Raw genomic sequence first — 15863 nt, 5'->3', positions numbered from 1 at the left:
CTGCTCCAGTAGAAAATGCATTATTGTCAGCCGCATCTACAGCATTCTCCCTCTTCCTAGGAAAGAGCACTTAGTGAGAAGTGCTGCAAGAGGCTGTCTCAGGGACTTAGAGGAAGAGCTGGCTTTATTATCAGATGAATGGAGAATGAAAAGAAAGAGGTCCAGCAATAGCTGAGAACTGGGGCTGACCTGCTCTCTGCTTCCTTCTTTCCCTGCATTGTAGTTCTTTGCTGGGCTGGTCCCTGTGCTTACAACAAAGGCATAAAAAATGCCATTCAAGAACAAAAGTATATGCCAAGGAGGAAAAATGTGGGACTGGAAAGATGCAAATTTAAAGACCCTGCAGATGACTATAGAATTCATTGTTCACTGGGAGATGATCAGAATTATTAGCTGGAATTTGGAAGCTAGGTACAATCAAGTCCCTTTCTACCAGTAGAGAGCATCTTATAAATATATTTCTAATACAATCCAAGATGGGGCTCCCAGTGAGCATCTGATGTCGAGGGACAAAGCCACACTATTGTGTAAGGGAGATCTGTTCTCACCTCTGCAGGTATTGAAATATGTATGGCCAGTTGGAGGTGGATGCACGCATGAAAAAGGAGCAACCTGGTCTAAAGGAAGATGACCCTTCCCATGGCAGGGGGGTTGGAACTATGGGGTCTCTAAGGCTCCTTCCAACCCAAATCATTCTATGATTCCATTAATATCTTTCCTGAACTCAGAGAACCCTTGACATTCAAAGTGACTGCAACCACCATATGATTAAAGATGAGGGTAGAGGTAACATATAACATATATTGCCCTTGTCTCCCCACTGCACATCACATATCTATTTGTTCTGCCCATTCAACTCTGAATTAAACTGCTTTAGTTCATTGTTCAGTCCAAAAAATTAAGCCAGAAAAATGAACAACAAAGATTCAAGAGCCAAATCAGCTCAAAAAATGTTCTGTTGAGCAGTTAGAATCTGTACAAGGTAGTAGCAAGAACAGAGAGAGAAGAGGTTGTTAGACTGGCTACATAATCTTGTCATTATATACTAGTTAATCGTGCCAAATTTGTGGATAGAGCTTTACTTCTGTGTTAGTTCAGGTGTAAATTATACTCAGAGCCCAGCTCCCCAGTTATCTGGGCTGCCAAGGTAGTAACTCCCATGTTTTCTTTAAAGTCAATTTAGTTCTTTAATTAATGTAAAATTATTTTGTTGTGGCACATAGACTGTAGAGCGTCTATTCATGTTCCATTAATGTTGTTTCATCTCTGAAAATTAACAAGAGCTTTGTGCACTTCTTCTGCAGTTTAGAAATTCAATTTCTTTTGAAATTGCACAGCACAAAAATAATTGTATCTGTGTGTGTATGTGTAGGTACATAAATATATGCACAGAAATACTCATATAGATAGAGATTTTTTTTTAGTTCTACAAACATCCCATTATTTTAGTAAGCTAGATATTTCTGCAAGGGAATAAAATAGTAGAATAACTGTGGAGCTTTATGTTTGTCTACAGCACTCTAATGTTTCTATATCTTGGAAAAAAATGTTATAATAATAAGACAGAAGACTTCATGGAAGTGACAGAATTAAATTATGGGGGAAAAAAGTCAATGTTTCTGCTATTTTGAACCTTCCAGACACCAGACAGAGAAGTTAATCTCTAATTAACAGCAAGTGTTTACTTAGACAACACTGAACTTTCTGGACTATCCCTCTTTCTTTTCCCATCTAACATAAAAAAAACCCCAGTTAAAGTGGAAATAAATGTGTAACAGCACTGTATTAAAAAATTAGATTTGAAAATAAGAACATATTTTTTTAAGAGAGGGATATGCATATGTTGAGAGGAAGTGTGTTTGAAAATGCCAGTGCCATAGTGTGATAAAAGATCAAGCTCTAAACCCAAGCTGCTGGGGAAAATAGATATTTCACTGTAAACAAGAAGCTTGCAACACTGAGGATATGCAGGCTGATTTATAGGCAATACACAGTCATGAGTTCACAGGATGCCAACAGTGCAATGCTGCTCTTCTCAACTGCAGGAATGCCACCCACACTCCAGCAAAGAAAAATGTAAACCTATCCGAGGTGCTTTCAAGAACAAAAGAAAGTGCAAAAGTAAAATAAAAGTGAACTTAACCCAACTTTAATCTAAAAGACGGCATTCAGCAAATCAATAGGGTGGTTTGCCAATGTCAATACACTATATTTACCAGTTGGATGCAATGAGCGCTTGTGCTTCTGGCAAACTTTTTCTCTCAGCACCTGAATTGACATTTCCATTCGTTCAGCTGCTTGGGAAATATCTTGACTGTCCTGTTCAGGAAATTTTGAGAAAGCCAGCAGCAAAGTAGGGGTTGCTATTCCGTTTCCTTTGACCTTTCTATAATTGAGATAAATACAGAAGGTTTTGCAATGTATACATTTTTAGAACTTTTTCATAACAATAAAGCTGTCTGTGCTGGATAGGTTGAAAGTTTAAGGTATATTTTGATTGAAGAGTACATTGGGAAAGCAAAGATGAGGACTCTTTTGTGACCTTATTCTGCAAGGAAAATTCTAAAAGAGAAACTCCCCTTCTGTTGGACACACACAACTTAACAAGAGTTCAGTTTGTGGGAAGCCTTTAGGATGAGACAGAAACTGTTGGGGTGAGCAGAGCCTGCGGCACCAAGTGGAAGATCTTGTGCAGGACAGTCACAAAACTTACTACTGCAAGCAGGCTTTGCTTTCACGTAACATTTAATACCAAAGACCAATAGCATTTCTGAGCACCAATTCTCTTTAAAGTCTATATATCCACATACACAGTATTTCAAAGGAAGCTTAACAGTCTGGTGGTTTGTCCGGGTTGAGTAAGTGGTCTGAGATTTATTCCTAATAAAATTTCAATTCCTAATTGAAACAATCATTGTTAAACATTTATCTTTAGCATCTCTTAGCATTTATCTTCTTTAAGATATTGACCAAAAAATTGCCACAATATCCTGTGAGACAGATAAACATCAGTATCTCCATCGAGTACATGAGGCAGCTGAGCCACTGAAAGCTTGAGATTTATGCTTCTAAATTTTAAATGCCTTAGGGTTGTCACCCAAATACTAACACTATAACCAGAAAGTGACCTCAGTCTCTACGTACAGACAGGCAACAGTTCTTGACAAGGTCTGTCTATATAAACAGTTAACTCTCACAGAGCTCTGCAAATCACGACTCATTTTCAAATCACAGGGATAAGTCTTTAGGAACGTCTAAGCAAAAGTGGGGTGATTGTGCCCTGTAAAACTTAGCTGATGTGTTCCAAATTTTGGAGAGAATTTAATTTTGTGTAGCACAGAAGCCTAGTCAGAAAATGGTTGAAAGAACTCACTCTCATACTAAAACTCAAACACAAAGGAGCTTTCCCTAATTTGTTACCTAACCACAGTCCAAGATAAACGTTTTATTTCCTTTCCCTTATCTTTTATTTTATCTGTTGTAGATAGAAGAGGAAATATTAAATTCACTTTAACAGTCCACTTTAAGGCAATAGGGTTTGGTTCCTGATGCCATAGGAGCTGTTCCCATCTCACTCTGCACTGGAAAAAACATAATTAATTTTCAAAACTGTGTCCATAAAATTATAATTTTTGAGCCATATGTTAATGGAATTTTTTGTGCTATTTAGTTCAGAAAAACATTAGTATTTCTTTTTGGGTTTCTTATTTTGTCTCACATTTTAAGAGAGCAACTTATATGGTGATAATGCACAAGGTCATATTGGATCATATAATCAGTGACATAATCATAGAATGATTTGGGTTGGAAGGAACTTAGAAACCCCCTAGTTCCAACCCCCCTGCCATGGGCAGAGTCACCTTCCTCTAGACCAGATTCCTCAAAGGTAATGGGAGCAGTGAATCTGTGATTATATGGGTTCTCAAGAACAGAAAGACTGACTAACTTTTCGGTTATGAAAGGTTTTTTACTGAATAGATTCCTCTTTTTTTTTTTACCTTTTAATTTCATAATGTGCAGCATAATCCACCAGACTAGAGCCCTTCTGGATAGCCTTAGTAATGCAGTTATCTTCAATTTGTTCTCAACAGGGAAAAAAATAAAAAGAAACAAAGATAAATATGTTAATATAGAATATATTTATTAAAATATTTACAGTTAGAAAACATATAAATATCTAATATTAAGGTGAAATTTTTTGCCCTTTAAAACCATCTCCATATTTTATTCCTGAAATTAATGTTGTGGCTCCTGACCTCTCTGAAAAGTAAAGTAAGGGCAGTAAATCAATTCTTCCATAATTTATAAGACTTAAAGAGTTAGATTTCCTTGCTGTTTCTTGAAGTATAAATCCAGTTATGGACATGTATAGTACCAAACATAATAGGTCCAGCTGAAACGTGTTCTCTGGATGCAACTGTGTTCCTTAGGCTTCATATGTATTTTTCATCAAACTGCCCTTGGATTGACAGGACAAATCTGAGCCTCCCTCACAGGTAATATGAGCTGGTCTGAGCCACATGAAGAATTCAAGTCCATATTAAAAGAAAATTAAGACCTGGGATGCGGCCAGTGCATGAAAGCCCTATTCTCATTTTTTCACCTATGTTTGATGGAAGAATATATGTGAACATAATAATACTTCAGCTGTGCTATTTTGTATACTACTATAGTGGTTTAGTTTATTCCTCTTCTGTGTACATGTTTTATAATAAAAGAATTTTTAAGGTCCAACTGTTTTTTTTCTATCTGAATTTTGTGGGATGGCCCATTTTTTTCTTAGAAAATGAATCGTAACAAATAATAACAATCATTTATGTACAATCATTTGTCATTTATGCACAGTGTAATTTTAGGGGAGCATATTCTATCTGTAGTCCATACTGTGCTATTTCTATCATCTATTTTTTGAATAGGGCACTCAGCTCAAAGAAGAGAAATGTGTGATGAGGAGTAATCTCTCCTAGGCTAAATTATTCTCTACTAAAGTTTTCAGTATCTAAGTATAGCAGTAGTTATTTCTCTTTTTCACCTGTGCATAATAAAATATTCAGATTATTCATTTGATGTTATCATTCAGATTTCTGGTACTTCTGAAAACCTTTTTGAGTCTATGTTAAAAAACGAGTTGGATTTTCATAGGCCATACAATAAGTAATTCTTTTAGAATTTAATATAGCATGTTTTTAAATTACTTTTAAGGGGCTTAGCTTTGAGAAATATAATATGCTTGAAGTATGGTTCGTTATGTAATATTGATTCAGACTCTGATCTTGAAGAGAACATCTACTTGCCATACTTAAATTCCATTGTCTGTCTTCCTTTGCTTCTAAGAAGTATGATTTTTGTACCAATATACTCTCTTCAAATATGTGGTTCTTGAGTAATAAACATTATCTTGTACTGTCTCATCAGAACAAAGAACACCTACTATAAAAAGAATCACATTTAATCTATTCTATTTATTTATAGTCCATGTATATTTATATATATTGGTGCTTTCCTGTGCCTAGGGGAAGCATATAAAAACAGAAGGAGAGGGACTTCTTATATGGACAGGTATGGGACAGGATGAGAGGCAATGGTTTTAAATGGAGAGAGGGCAGGTTTAGATTAGATATTATGAAGAAATCCTTTACTGTGAAGGTGGTGAGGCACTGCAACAAGGTTGTCCAGAGAAGTTGTGGATGCCTCGTTTCTGGAAGTGTTGAAGGCCAGGTTGGAAGAAGCCCTGAACAACCTGGTCTTGTGAATGGCATCCCTACACATGACAGAGGGTGTGGAACAAGATGATCATTAAGGCCTCTTCCAACCTAAACCATTCTATTATATTTAGATTCATTTTCTATTAACTAACATACAGCATAATGTGGTCATTTTAGGCCACATCTTTCCAAACAACTTGTATGGAAGCTCAAAGTAAAGAATTCACTCTGGAAAGAAAACCTGATCTCCTGTTTTGCAGTCATGGTACAAAAAAGATTTCTCGTAAGAAGTAACAGCTTGGGAATTTGTTTTAATTTAATATGTTTGTATATAATTTTATTTTATTTGTGATTCTACACTAACTTCAGGTGAAAACTTTCCTAGGGAATCATATCATCATGCCTTATGAATGATGTATACAGCTATATAAGAGATTGTAGTTTGAAATCCTGTTTCTTTACTATCTCTGCCCTAATTTCATTTAAAATCAGCTTCTACAGATTTCTTTTAAAACTCAGTCTAGTATCTGCTACACTTTTAGTTTATTTGATTTAACTGATTTAAATTGAGCAGATGCAAATGATGGTAAAAATTACAAGCTTACATTTTTTGAACATAGGGAATACTGCAATCTAAAATGCTCTAAAATCCACAGAGTGCCAGCAGCCAACAGACCCACGGGAGAGAAGCACCCTTGTGAGACAGCAGGAGAGTGCCAGGTGGGACATTCTATGGCAACTGCCTCTAGCCCAGGATGACCAAAGGTAATGATTAGCAGATGGGGAAAGAAACCCAGCAATCGTGCTTGTCAGCGTCATCTGACATGTGAACGTCACTAAGAAAGTAAAACCGCTCCTAGTCAAGATACACTAGAGATACACTACACATACAAAGTTTTACTTACGGAGTTTCTGAAACTGCATTTTAAAGGGAAACATCCATGGAATAATTCTCACAGAAGCCGGATAGTGTATTTTGCACACAGAAGAGATTGAGCTATACTAATATTGCTATACTGTCTGCAGTGCCAGTGTATTTTCAGCTTAACAGTCAACATAAGGAATTAACATGTATTTTTACTGTTACTTACCAAAGATGGTGTCTTTCCCTGTTTCAAGGAAAGAAAAGAAAACAGCTGTGAAGGCTATAGCTGCTGAAAATCCCAAAATAATGAAAATTTTCATCTACAAGTAAGAAGAGATAATTGTTGAAAATATATATATATGCATCTTCTAATTATAAACCAGACTATAAATAATTTCCCATTAGAGAAAATTTTACTTTAAAATTAGATTTCCAGCCATGTTTGACTACGTTTTTGAAGTTCAAAGTAATTCACATTTTCTTTTTCCCTTCCTTACTCATTACTTTTCTTTTACATTTTGAGAAGCTTCTAGCACAATGAGACACATAACTTTATTTTACAACATAATATGTTCTCATGATACCAGCAGCACTTAGCCTACATATGAGAAATACATCAATATTTTACCACCATTCATTTTGAACTTCTCTGTGCATTAGACTGATTTGATTGTAAATCAGTGATCGCACATAAGATAATGAAATGGCCAAACTAATAACACTAATCAGACCCTAATCTATGCTCCTATCCATAGATTATTGTGGTATCAAAGCAGCACAGTGAATATGCTCACACAGCTGAGGTGAGCTGCATTCTCCATTTCAGTACTGCTACTCTGGCAGTTCTTACAGCAGTGCAAATATATAAACTCTCCAAGAGGTATCATTTTACACATGCACTATGTTGATTGGAAATTGAAAGATTTGAAATATTTTTAGTTCCATATCCTACCAAAATTTAAAAAAAAAAAAATTAATCAGTCTGAAAATTCAGAGAAACTATATTGCCCATAGAAATTCAATGTGCAAACACCCCTTCCTTTTGCATTTCATGAGTTAATATGATGAATTTCTTCTGGAAAATGGCAAGCAAAAGTTTTATTGTCTGACCTTTTGTCTGCTGAGGAGATTATCTTCCACAGTTCTGTACTTTATCGGTGGCAGTAACTGTTCTGAATTATGAAAGCCAAGTACCTTCCAGGGGCCCAGTTTAGGCTATCAGCTTTATGCACTGGTACTCACTCAAGCTTTAACAGTGCAAATTATTTCAAAATCTTTTTGGCCACAGTTATGTTCCCACAAAGCAGAAACTGACGTTAATACTTGACTTGTTTATTTTTTCCTGCTAGGAACCAAAAGATAACTGCATAGTCAGTTCTTATATCTGAATTACTTTCCTGAAAATGAGAAGAAAAAGAAAAATTGTCATTATGCAGTAAGATAAACTATTTTTCACTAGTTATTTTTGTGACTGTATTTGACAAAAACCCCCAACTTTGTGTCCTATTTTATGCATTCTATAATTTGTGCTTTACCAAAATGGCCATTTTGAATTCAGATGATAATCCCCAGGCTGCCCACCAACTTCCAGCACTTTTTACCGATCTTTTTCTCTGAGCCTAGCTATTTTTCTTTAGTTACACCTTTCAGCCCTATTGATTCTTTTAAAGTCAGTAGTTTGACCTAAAGAATCTATTTGGCTGGGGTTTTTTTTCCTATTTCCTATAGAGGCAGAGAGATAAAGATCAGATCTGGAATCAGTATTGAAGATTCCCTCATTTAATCTTTGCTGGTCACGACAGGGACATCACAAGGTGGAGCCAAAGATCAGTGTTTTGATCTCTGCCGGATGGGATAAGGGAAGTAGGGGATGGGTAGCAGGAGGCATCCTGGAGTTTGAGGCTGTGGAATATGGTGGTGAAAGGAAACCTAGGAGCATGTGAACTGACTGGAGGACAAACTCCAGGATGTTATTATAGAGGTTTGGGAATATCATCCATAACCTGTTCACTGCAAAGATGAGTGGACGTGGATGAGAAGCAAGCACAGAGCAAAGGGAAACAAACCTCTGTTGGAAAAGTAGGTTTATGTTCCTTGGCTGGAGGATTTAAGATTGCAGACAAGAAGTCAAATTTGCAATACCTCTTTAAGCCTGTTCCAAATTGTAAATATTTTAAGATGATGTTTCCTTACATAAGAAAGTATAAAGAAGATTGACTTCTTCTAAGGCACAGCAAAGCATTGAGAAAAGCAGATCCATTCTGAACACCTAATACAATAAGGAGCTCTCACTATATCCTTTCATATACTTCACAAGTACTAAAGGTTTAATTTCTGAGAGATGAGAGACTTTCCTAAAGTGAAAAGCCAGTTTGATTTTCTTTGCAGTTTCACAGTCAAAAATCAAAGCTTCTCCATTTAGTTCAAAAAGACCATACTTACATCAAGGTTTGTTTGAATAAGGATCTCAACCTTTGCTCATTGGTTGCAGTTGAAGTATTTGTCAACAGTGAGCCTTAAGTAGTTACATCCAAAAAACTGGTCTGTGATGAAAACATTAAATGACAACTTTTATTTTGTGTTTTTCTGAGCATGAATATTTAACTGCCCACTGAGTCACAAATAACAGTTTTAGTTAAAAAATTTGTGAAGTCTTAATTACACTGGACCCACAAAGACAGGCACAGCTGAATTCCTATTCTTACTGGAGCTCATTCAGAATCCTATTATTGAAATCTGATGAAAGAGAATTAGGAGGGTAAAAATTAATTGCTCAAGAACAGCCTTAATTTTTTTAATCCAAGATTCACATATTGCCATTTTAAGTGCAGAGAATTTTGATGAATATCCTGCTGAATGTACCCCCTTTGTCCCAGATTTTCTGTTAGCTGTCTGTCTTAAGCCATTCTTCCTGCAGAAAGGATATCAGACCTTCATGCCCAGCACTGAAACTGCACAGTTCAAGGATGGTCTAAACATGGAGAACAGGACCAGTATAAAACAGTCCTTATGCTAAACAACACTCTTGAGAAAAGCAGCAATGAACCTTAACAGATAACCATATTAACATTATTAAGTTTTAAATTGACTTGTTCAATTTGCTATATTCCCAAGATTTAAATCTGCACATGAAGACCAATGCTCTATGTTCTTAAAAGTTAAATACCTATAAAATAAATATTTGAGTTGATGATAAAAAGATAAATTCTGTTCAAGGAAATATCCCAAAGTGGCAGAACTTCAGATTACTACATATATGAATTTCTACAGACCTACTATGGTGTTCAGAAAAAGTTAGACCATACCTAAAATATTATGCAATTCAACTGATGTTTGATACAGGAAATGGACACAATTCTATAACCTCAAAACAACTTACATTTGCACTGTAACAGCCTGCAGCTCTGCCAGGCTCTCTGAGGCAGCATGAGTTCTTACAAGCACTGGATTAGAATGAAGGAACCTCCAACACAAATCGTGCTGCTGCAGAGCTATTTTGATAGCAGATTACACTGTTTTGTAGCATTTAGCGACATCCTGGGGTCTAGCAAAGCGTGAAGGACACTGTTAATATGGATGTCTATAATAGAAAAATTAATTTCTAATCTCTTCTGGCTTTTAAAGTTCTAAGAACACTTGCAAGAGAAGAGGAAGAAAGTGCATATAACTGCAAAATACTTCAACAGAAGCAATGTTGCTGAAGTTCCAGCTTAACAACATAGAAGCAACAACATTAAGCCTCATTTTAATAAGTTAAGCAAAATGTCACAAGTAAAAAAAGGCAAGAAAAGGGTGAAAGAAAAGTAGCTTAATGGGAAAGATCAGTTTAGCTGGGTTTCAATGATGCCATTACTTCTAGTTACTTTAAGCACCTAGTTTTTTTCTGGAATTAATTTTATTTTATTAGAAAGGGAGGATTTTTTGCTATTACTCTCTTTAGATAGACAAGACCCTGTAGAGGTCTCTGAAGCCTGAAATGGGTTGAGGAGGGTTAATATGCAACAATCATTCACTGTCTATTCCAGTAGAGAACTAAAGGTCACAAAGGTTGAAAATAAACAAAAAAGTACTGTTATTTAGAAAACACAAAGTTATACCATGAAACTGCTAGTTTCTGGTAAAAAATTGCATACAAGTTCATATAAATGTTTTCACAATTTTATGAAATAAGAATATATTAAGGCCTATGAGGTAAAAGATTTACAACAGGGACCCCTGAATCACAAATTGACTATGGCTGGAATTTTTCTTATCCTCTTTTTACAGGCTTCTTCCAGCATTAACTACTGTTTGGGGGGTTTTTTGTCAAATAAAAAATACAATGCTAAATGGCTCTTAGGACTGGCTGGATGGCAAGGCCCAGAGAGTGCTGGTGAATGCTGCCAGATCCAGTTGGTGGCCAGCTCCCCAGGGTTCAATATTGGGGCCAGTCCTTTATCAATTATTTGGACAAGGGGATTGAAGACACCCTCAGTCAGTTTGCTGACAAAACCAAGTTGGGTGGGAGTGTTGATCTGCTGGAGAGTAGAAAGGCTCTGCAGAGGGATCTGGACAGGCTGGATCAGAGTTAGATCAATGGGATTTGGTCATTAAATACTAATTTTAGTGTATGATGTCGAAATAATGTTCTCAGATAAATTATTTTTCTCAGAAGTGGACGGAAAGTAACATCTCTAGAACACGAGACTGTCTTGTTAAAATGTTGATTTAAACCCAAGTTGAGGTTTTATCTCATGCAAGCAAGCATTTAAGACTCTAGTTACAGGAAGAATCCCTCAGATGTTCAGTTGTTTTGGAGTAACCCAACTTGCAGAACAAAACTATCTAAAGATAAATTTAACTACAGAGAAGAGTCCACTCAATTTCTTGTCTGAATTCATGCTAATCCTGTATATCACGGTTTGAAAACTCTGCCTTAACTAATGAGAAAATTATGATTTATGTGAAAAGTTGTGGAAAAGATGAACAATTTTTAAGGTTTATAGAAGGTCTGAAATTCAGTGGCTTGAAACACGAAAATTTTTCTTTTAAAATGAGACAGAAAATTAATCTTTTATCTTCATAGAGCACTGATTTCAGACCAAAATCAGGCTCTTTCAGACAGATCATTTTAATTGCAAGCTTAATGGTGATCCTTCTTCCTTCTTCCAAAGCATGGCTTTCTTGCAGAGACCATTGCAGTTTCGTATGACCAAGCTTATCTCTTGGATTTATGGTCAGTAGATACACCATATGTCACATAGTCATAAAGCTGATCATATACTAACAGGACATGATCTTTTGTAACTTAGGAGAAAACAGAAATGGATTTAGCAAAATAAAAACAATGACCACATGCTAAAATTATGACAGACCAATTTTAGTATTCTGCCTGCCGTGAATGAGGCTCTCAACATGGTTAGTGACAAATCCACAAAAGAATTTAAGATTCCAGAGGGAAAACCGGGAAGTGCAAGAAGTGATAGTGATTCATTGCCATACTGAAAGGATGGCAGATGTTCCTATCCTGCTTTTGTAGTGAAATATTCTGTGAATATTTCCATGGTAGGAATCATGACACACGGATATCTCACTTTAGGAGCTCTTTTGATAGCACTAGGAACTGGACCAATGTCTTTGACCTCCTGCCTCCCTGGACCGACTTACTGGGAACATCCAGGCAGTGAAGACGTTTGCATTTTGTACCCATCATTTGAAAGGAAAGAAAAAGTTGTGCTCAAGAAAAGGGGGGGGAATTTATAAAGGAAGAAGAACAGGGGATCATAGTGGAGGGAGAACGCGCCCTGCAGATCAGTGTGATGCTATATCATGAAGCACATTTTATGTCAGTTGTGTGTTCTCAGCTGTTCTCATGAGCTACATCCGGTATCTCAGTAGGACAACATTGGTCCAGTCCATTCTGAAGAGCACTGTTCTCTCTCTGCACTGTCCTAAACCAAAAGGTCTGGGGATTTTTAGGCTGTATACCATCCCCAAAATGAGGCATCACAGATGTCAAGGCTGTGATGTGGAAGCCCCTCCGTAGACACAAATGTTGCAACAACTTGGAAAGCAGTGCTTGAATTCCTCCTCACACTTAAATGCTTTCTGCTGTTCTGCTTTAGTGACCTGCCTGGTAGGTTGCATTTTCCCAGATGCGGCACTGACTTTCCAAATTTATTATTTAATTTTTAATTATTTGTTTTTATCAATTAAGAGATAAAGGCAGTGGCAGATATTAACACAGTAAGGAATCATTTTGGAGTTATCAGTTTGGAAAAAGAGGTAGTAAAGGGAAACAAACAGCCAGTGATGTTTGATGATCTCAAGATGGCCACCAGCTCATTAAATGGACTGTTCTCTAGACACATCTTACATTATAGACATATTTTGTTAATTGAAAACCACATTTTAAATCTGATGAGTTACTCTTGAACTCTTTCATCCAAGTTCATATTCACTCAGGCAAATGAATATGCTTCCAAATTAATCTCCAAATTTCCATTAGACTCTCACAAATCAGGAAAGTAAATGATCTGGAGAAGTTAAATGAAACATTCTTCATGAGTGGTGATATTAAGAGGTCACAAAGCACTACTCTCTGGAATATTTAGTGTTCAAGTGAGCCTTATGACTGAGTAATAAAAACATCTTGGCTATTTGACGTCATGTCAAGGTTCCAAAAATCTTGAACTGTTGTTTTTAATGCTCTGATGGGTTTGAAGCACTCTGTAGCTAAAGTATGTTTTAGAAAACTCTCAGACTGAACAAACAAGAGATGATACAACTTTCTTATTTCTATGTTGAAACATCCAGATGCAAAATGCACATAAGAATTTAAATAAGCATGCAGTATTAAACAGTAGCTAATAACATGAATGAAACCTATCATATGTAAATGAGCATTAATAAGAATCAATAATTTGTGAAAAATAAGCTGAGGTTACTAAATAAGTGAAGGAACAAGGAAGAAGAGAGTGTGTGTGTATTTGTATGTAGATACACATAAAAAAAAATATATATACGCTCACACACAAACACACACACAGATATATTACATAGACACAACAAAAGAAGACATTTTTCATTGAAGTCTTCATACCTGAACTGAGGCAAAATTAATAATAGATAACATGATAGACTGACAAATCCAACAAAAATATTTTAATACAGCCAAATAAAAGTAGTGTCTTTGGAAATAAATTGTAGAGATAATAAACACATAATAAGAGAATCTGGAGAAGCTGTGACTCAGGAGAAAGAAAAAGATGTAAAAGGACCATTTATCACTGATTCTCAACAGACCTTTCAGGTTCATGCTCTGGCAAGAGAAAATAATGTGTGTCCCTGAGATATAAAAGGAGAATTAAAAAAAAGAAAGACCTGGTGTCAATATTTGGAATTGGTAACTAAAAGTTCACCCCATCCACTTCTGAGATCTGCAGACTGTGAGTAAGCTTTAACAATGTGAGGCTTAAAGGAGTGAAGGTGCTTGGTTTGGTGAGAAAATGCTGAATTTTGGCATTGTAAGTGGTTGAGCATTTACACTTAAAAAAAAAAAAAATAACAAACCCATAGGGAGCAAGTTTTCATTTCTGCAGAAAAACGTATAAGAAGATGAGCTGTACTGGAATTAAACAACCCCAGCATTGAAATAAAACATAGCTTGCAAATAGCAAAAAATACAATTAAAAATTGAAAGGGGTTACAAGGGTGTGCAGTGAAGAAGAAAGAGAAGAAGGAAATCCTTCTCCACAGGGTCTTGACCCCCTGGGCCTCCCTTAGTTCAGGGCTTCTGCATGCAATTCCCTTGGGTCAGAGTAGCCAGTACTGTCGCACCAGCTCAGTGTGAGGAGCACAAACCCAAGAACTGACAGAAAGAACACCAAATTTGTGCCCCCCTCCCCATCTTCTCATTACTCCTCCTGCAGACTGGTATACAACACTAACCTGCTGCCCTGTCCATGCTCCTGCCCAGCTTCCCAGCCCTGCTCTTCAGCAGGCAGCAATGAGCTCTGCCTGGGCACCCCCCATCGATGACCACCCATCTGGCTGATTTTTTACTCACCAGCTTATTGCAGGGTATGTGATGGTATGTAGGCATTTAATTATGGGTAATCTGGGATCAGGTCTTGTCTGGCAGATCAGCTCATTGCTGTAAACCAGCAGGACATTTTTGCAACTGCAGGTACCACAGTTAGAAAATCATCTATGTCCATTTTCCCTAGCAATGTACTGCTCATTTCTTCAGGTATGCAGTTGACCCCTGATGCACAAGGTAGCCCTTTCTTGAATAACAGAAAAACAAAATCTATGCACTATTTAGATCAATAGTATTTGGCAGCAGAATCTTTTGCCTTCTGAGAGGATCACGGTTCCCATGAGAAATAATAAAATTTGTCTCAATGAGGAATAAACACTTGATTGAAATGTGCTTTCATGGGAAGTGGTTTTTGTAGCTGTAGCACCCTGGCAACAGGTGCTCCCAAAAAGAGTTGTAACCTTATTTCACTGCACTTCTGAATGCCCTCAAAACACACATCTATATTACTGTAATATAAGGGCTGTAAGTCCATACCATGATTATACTGTGTAATTCTGCAGGATTTTGATACCCAGCTCTTTTTTCTAGTTATCATCAAAGTCATCACAGATCAAAGAACTTCTTATTCAAAATAAGTGCATGGAAGACATGGGTGCCTTTCTCTGGTATGAGGCCCCAATGCCATATGGTGGAGCTTGTATATGAATATCAGGGTCCCTGAAATGGAAAGCTGCTTCTGTAGAGTAAATTAAAGGTGTGTGAAACACTACAAATTTCATCTGTACTAGTGGAGATCTCCAACTCCAGATGAGCTTGTAAAAAACACCATCTGGCCTGTGCTAATTCTTCAGCCATGCCTAGGGGCATTTCAGTACACTGTTGACTGGCCTGGGGCAAAAACATATCAGAGAAAATTTTCACAAGTTTATCTTACGGGTAACCATAACCCAAATCCCAACCATTTCCTAATATAGTTTAATTAACTAGTATTGGAGCAATAAAAAGGTCTTCACTAGAGAAACAGCTTGGTTTATAAAGGGTGGTCTCTAATGAATTTTTCAAGGTGATTGAATGTGGCCACTGCAGAAGACAGAAGTATATCAGACTCTTCACTGTGTGATCGAATAGTCCCAAGGCTCTCCTGATGACCACTCTGAAGGACGAAATGAACTTCCCTGAGCTCTAACAGGGGAACATGATTAATCAATTTGTTGTGGGTATTCATTCATAAATAAGAACACACTGACGACAGGACCAGTAGAAGCTTTGG

General features: G+C 36.8%; 1 protein-coding gene across 1 annotated transcript in view; it reads right to left on the bottom strand.

The window, feature by feature from the left end:
* The window catches only part of TPO (thyroid peroxidase), a gene marked incomplete at both ends in the record, with an annotated part of 58104 nt that overhangs the window by 30309 nt on the left and 11932 nt on the right, over positions 1-15863 (bottom strand). The window contains 2 exons of the mRNA XM_082276773.1: positions 2217-2386; positions 3999-4083. Of these exons, the coding sequence (XP_082132899.1) occupies positions 2217-2386; positions 3999-4083 (255 nt within the window). The remainder of the gene's footprint in view (positions 1-2216; positions 2387-3998; positions 4084-15863) is intronic.

This window comes from Coloeus monedula (genome assembly GCF_965178545.1).
Source record: "Coloeus monedula genome assembly, chromosome: 2".
NCBI classification, from domain to species: Eukaryota; Metazoa; Chordata; class Aves; order Passeriformes; family Corvidae; genus Coloeus; species Coloeus monedula.
The sequence above is the reverse complement of the archived record's forward strand: the minus strand, read 5'-3'. Positions and strand labels throughout refer to the sequence as shown.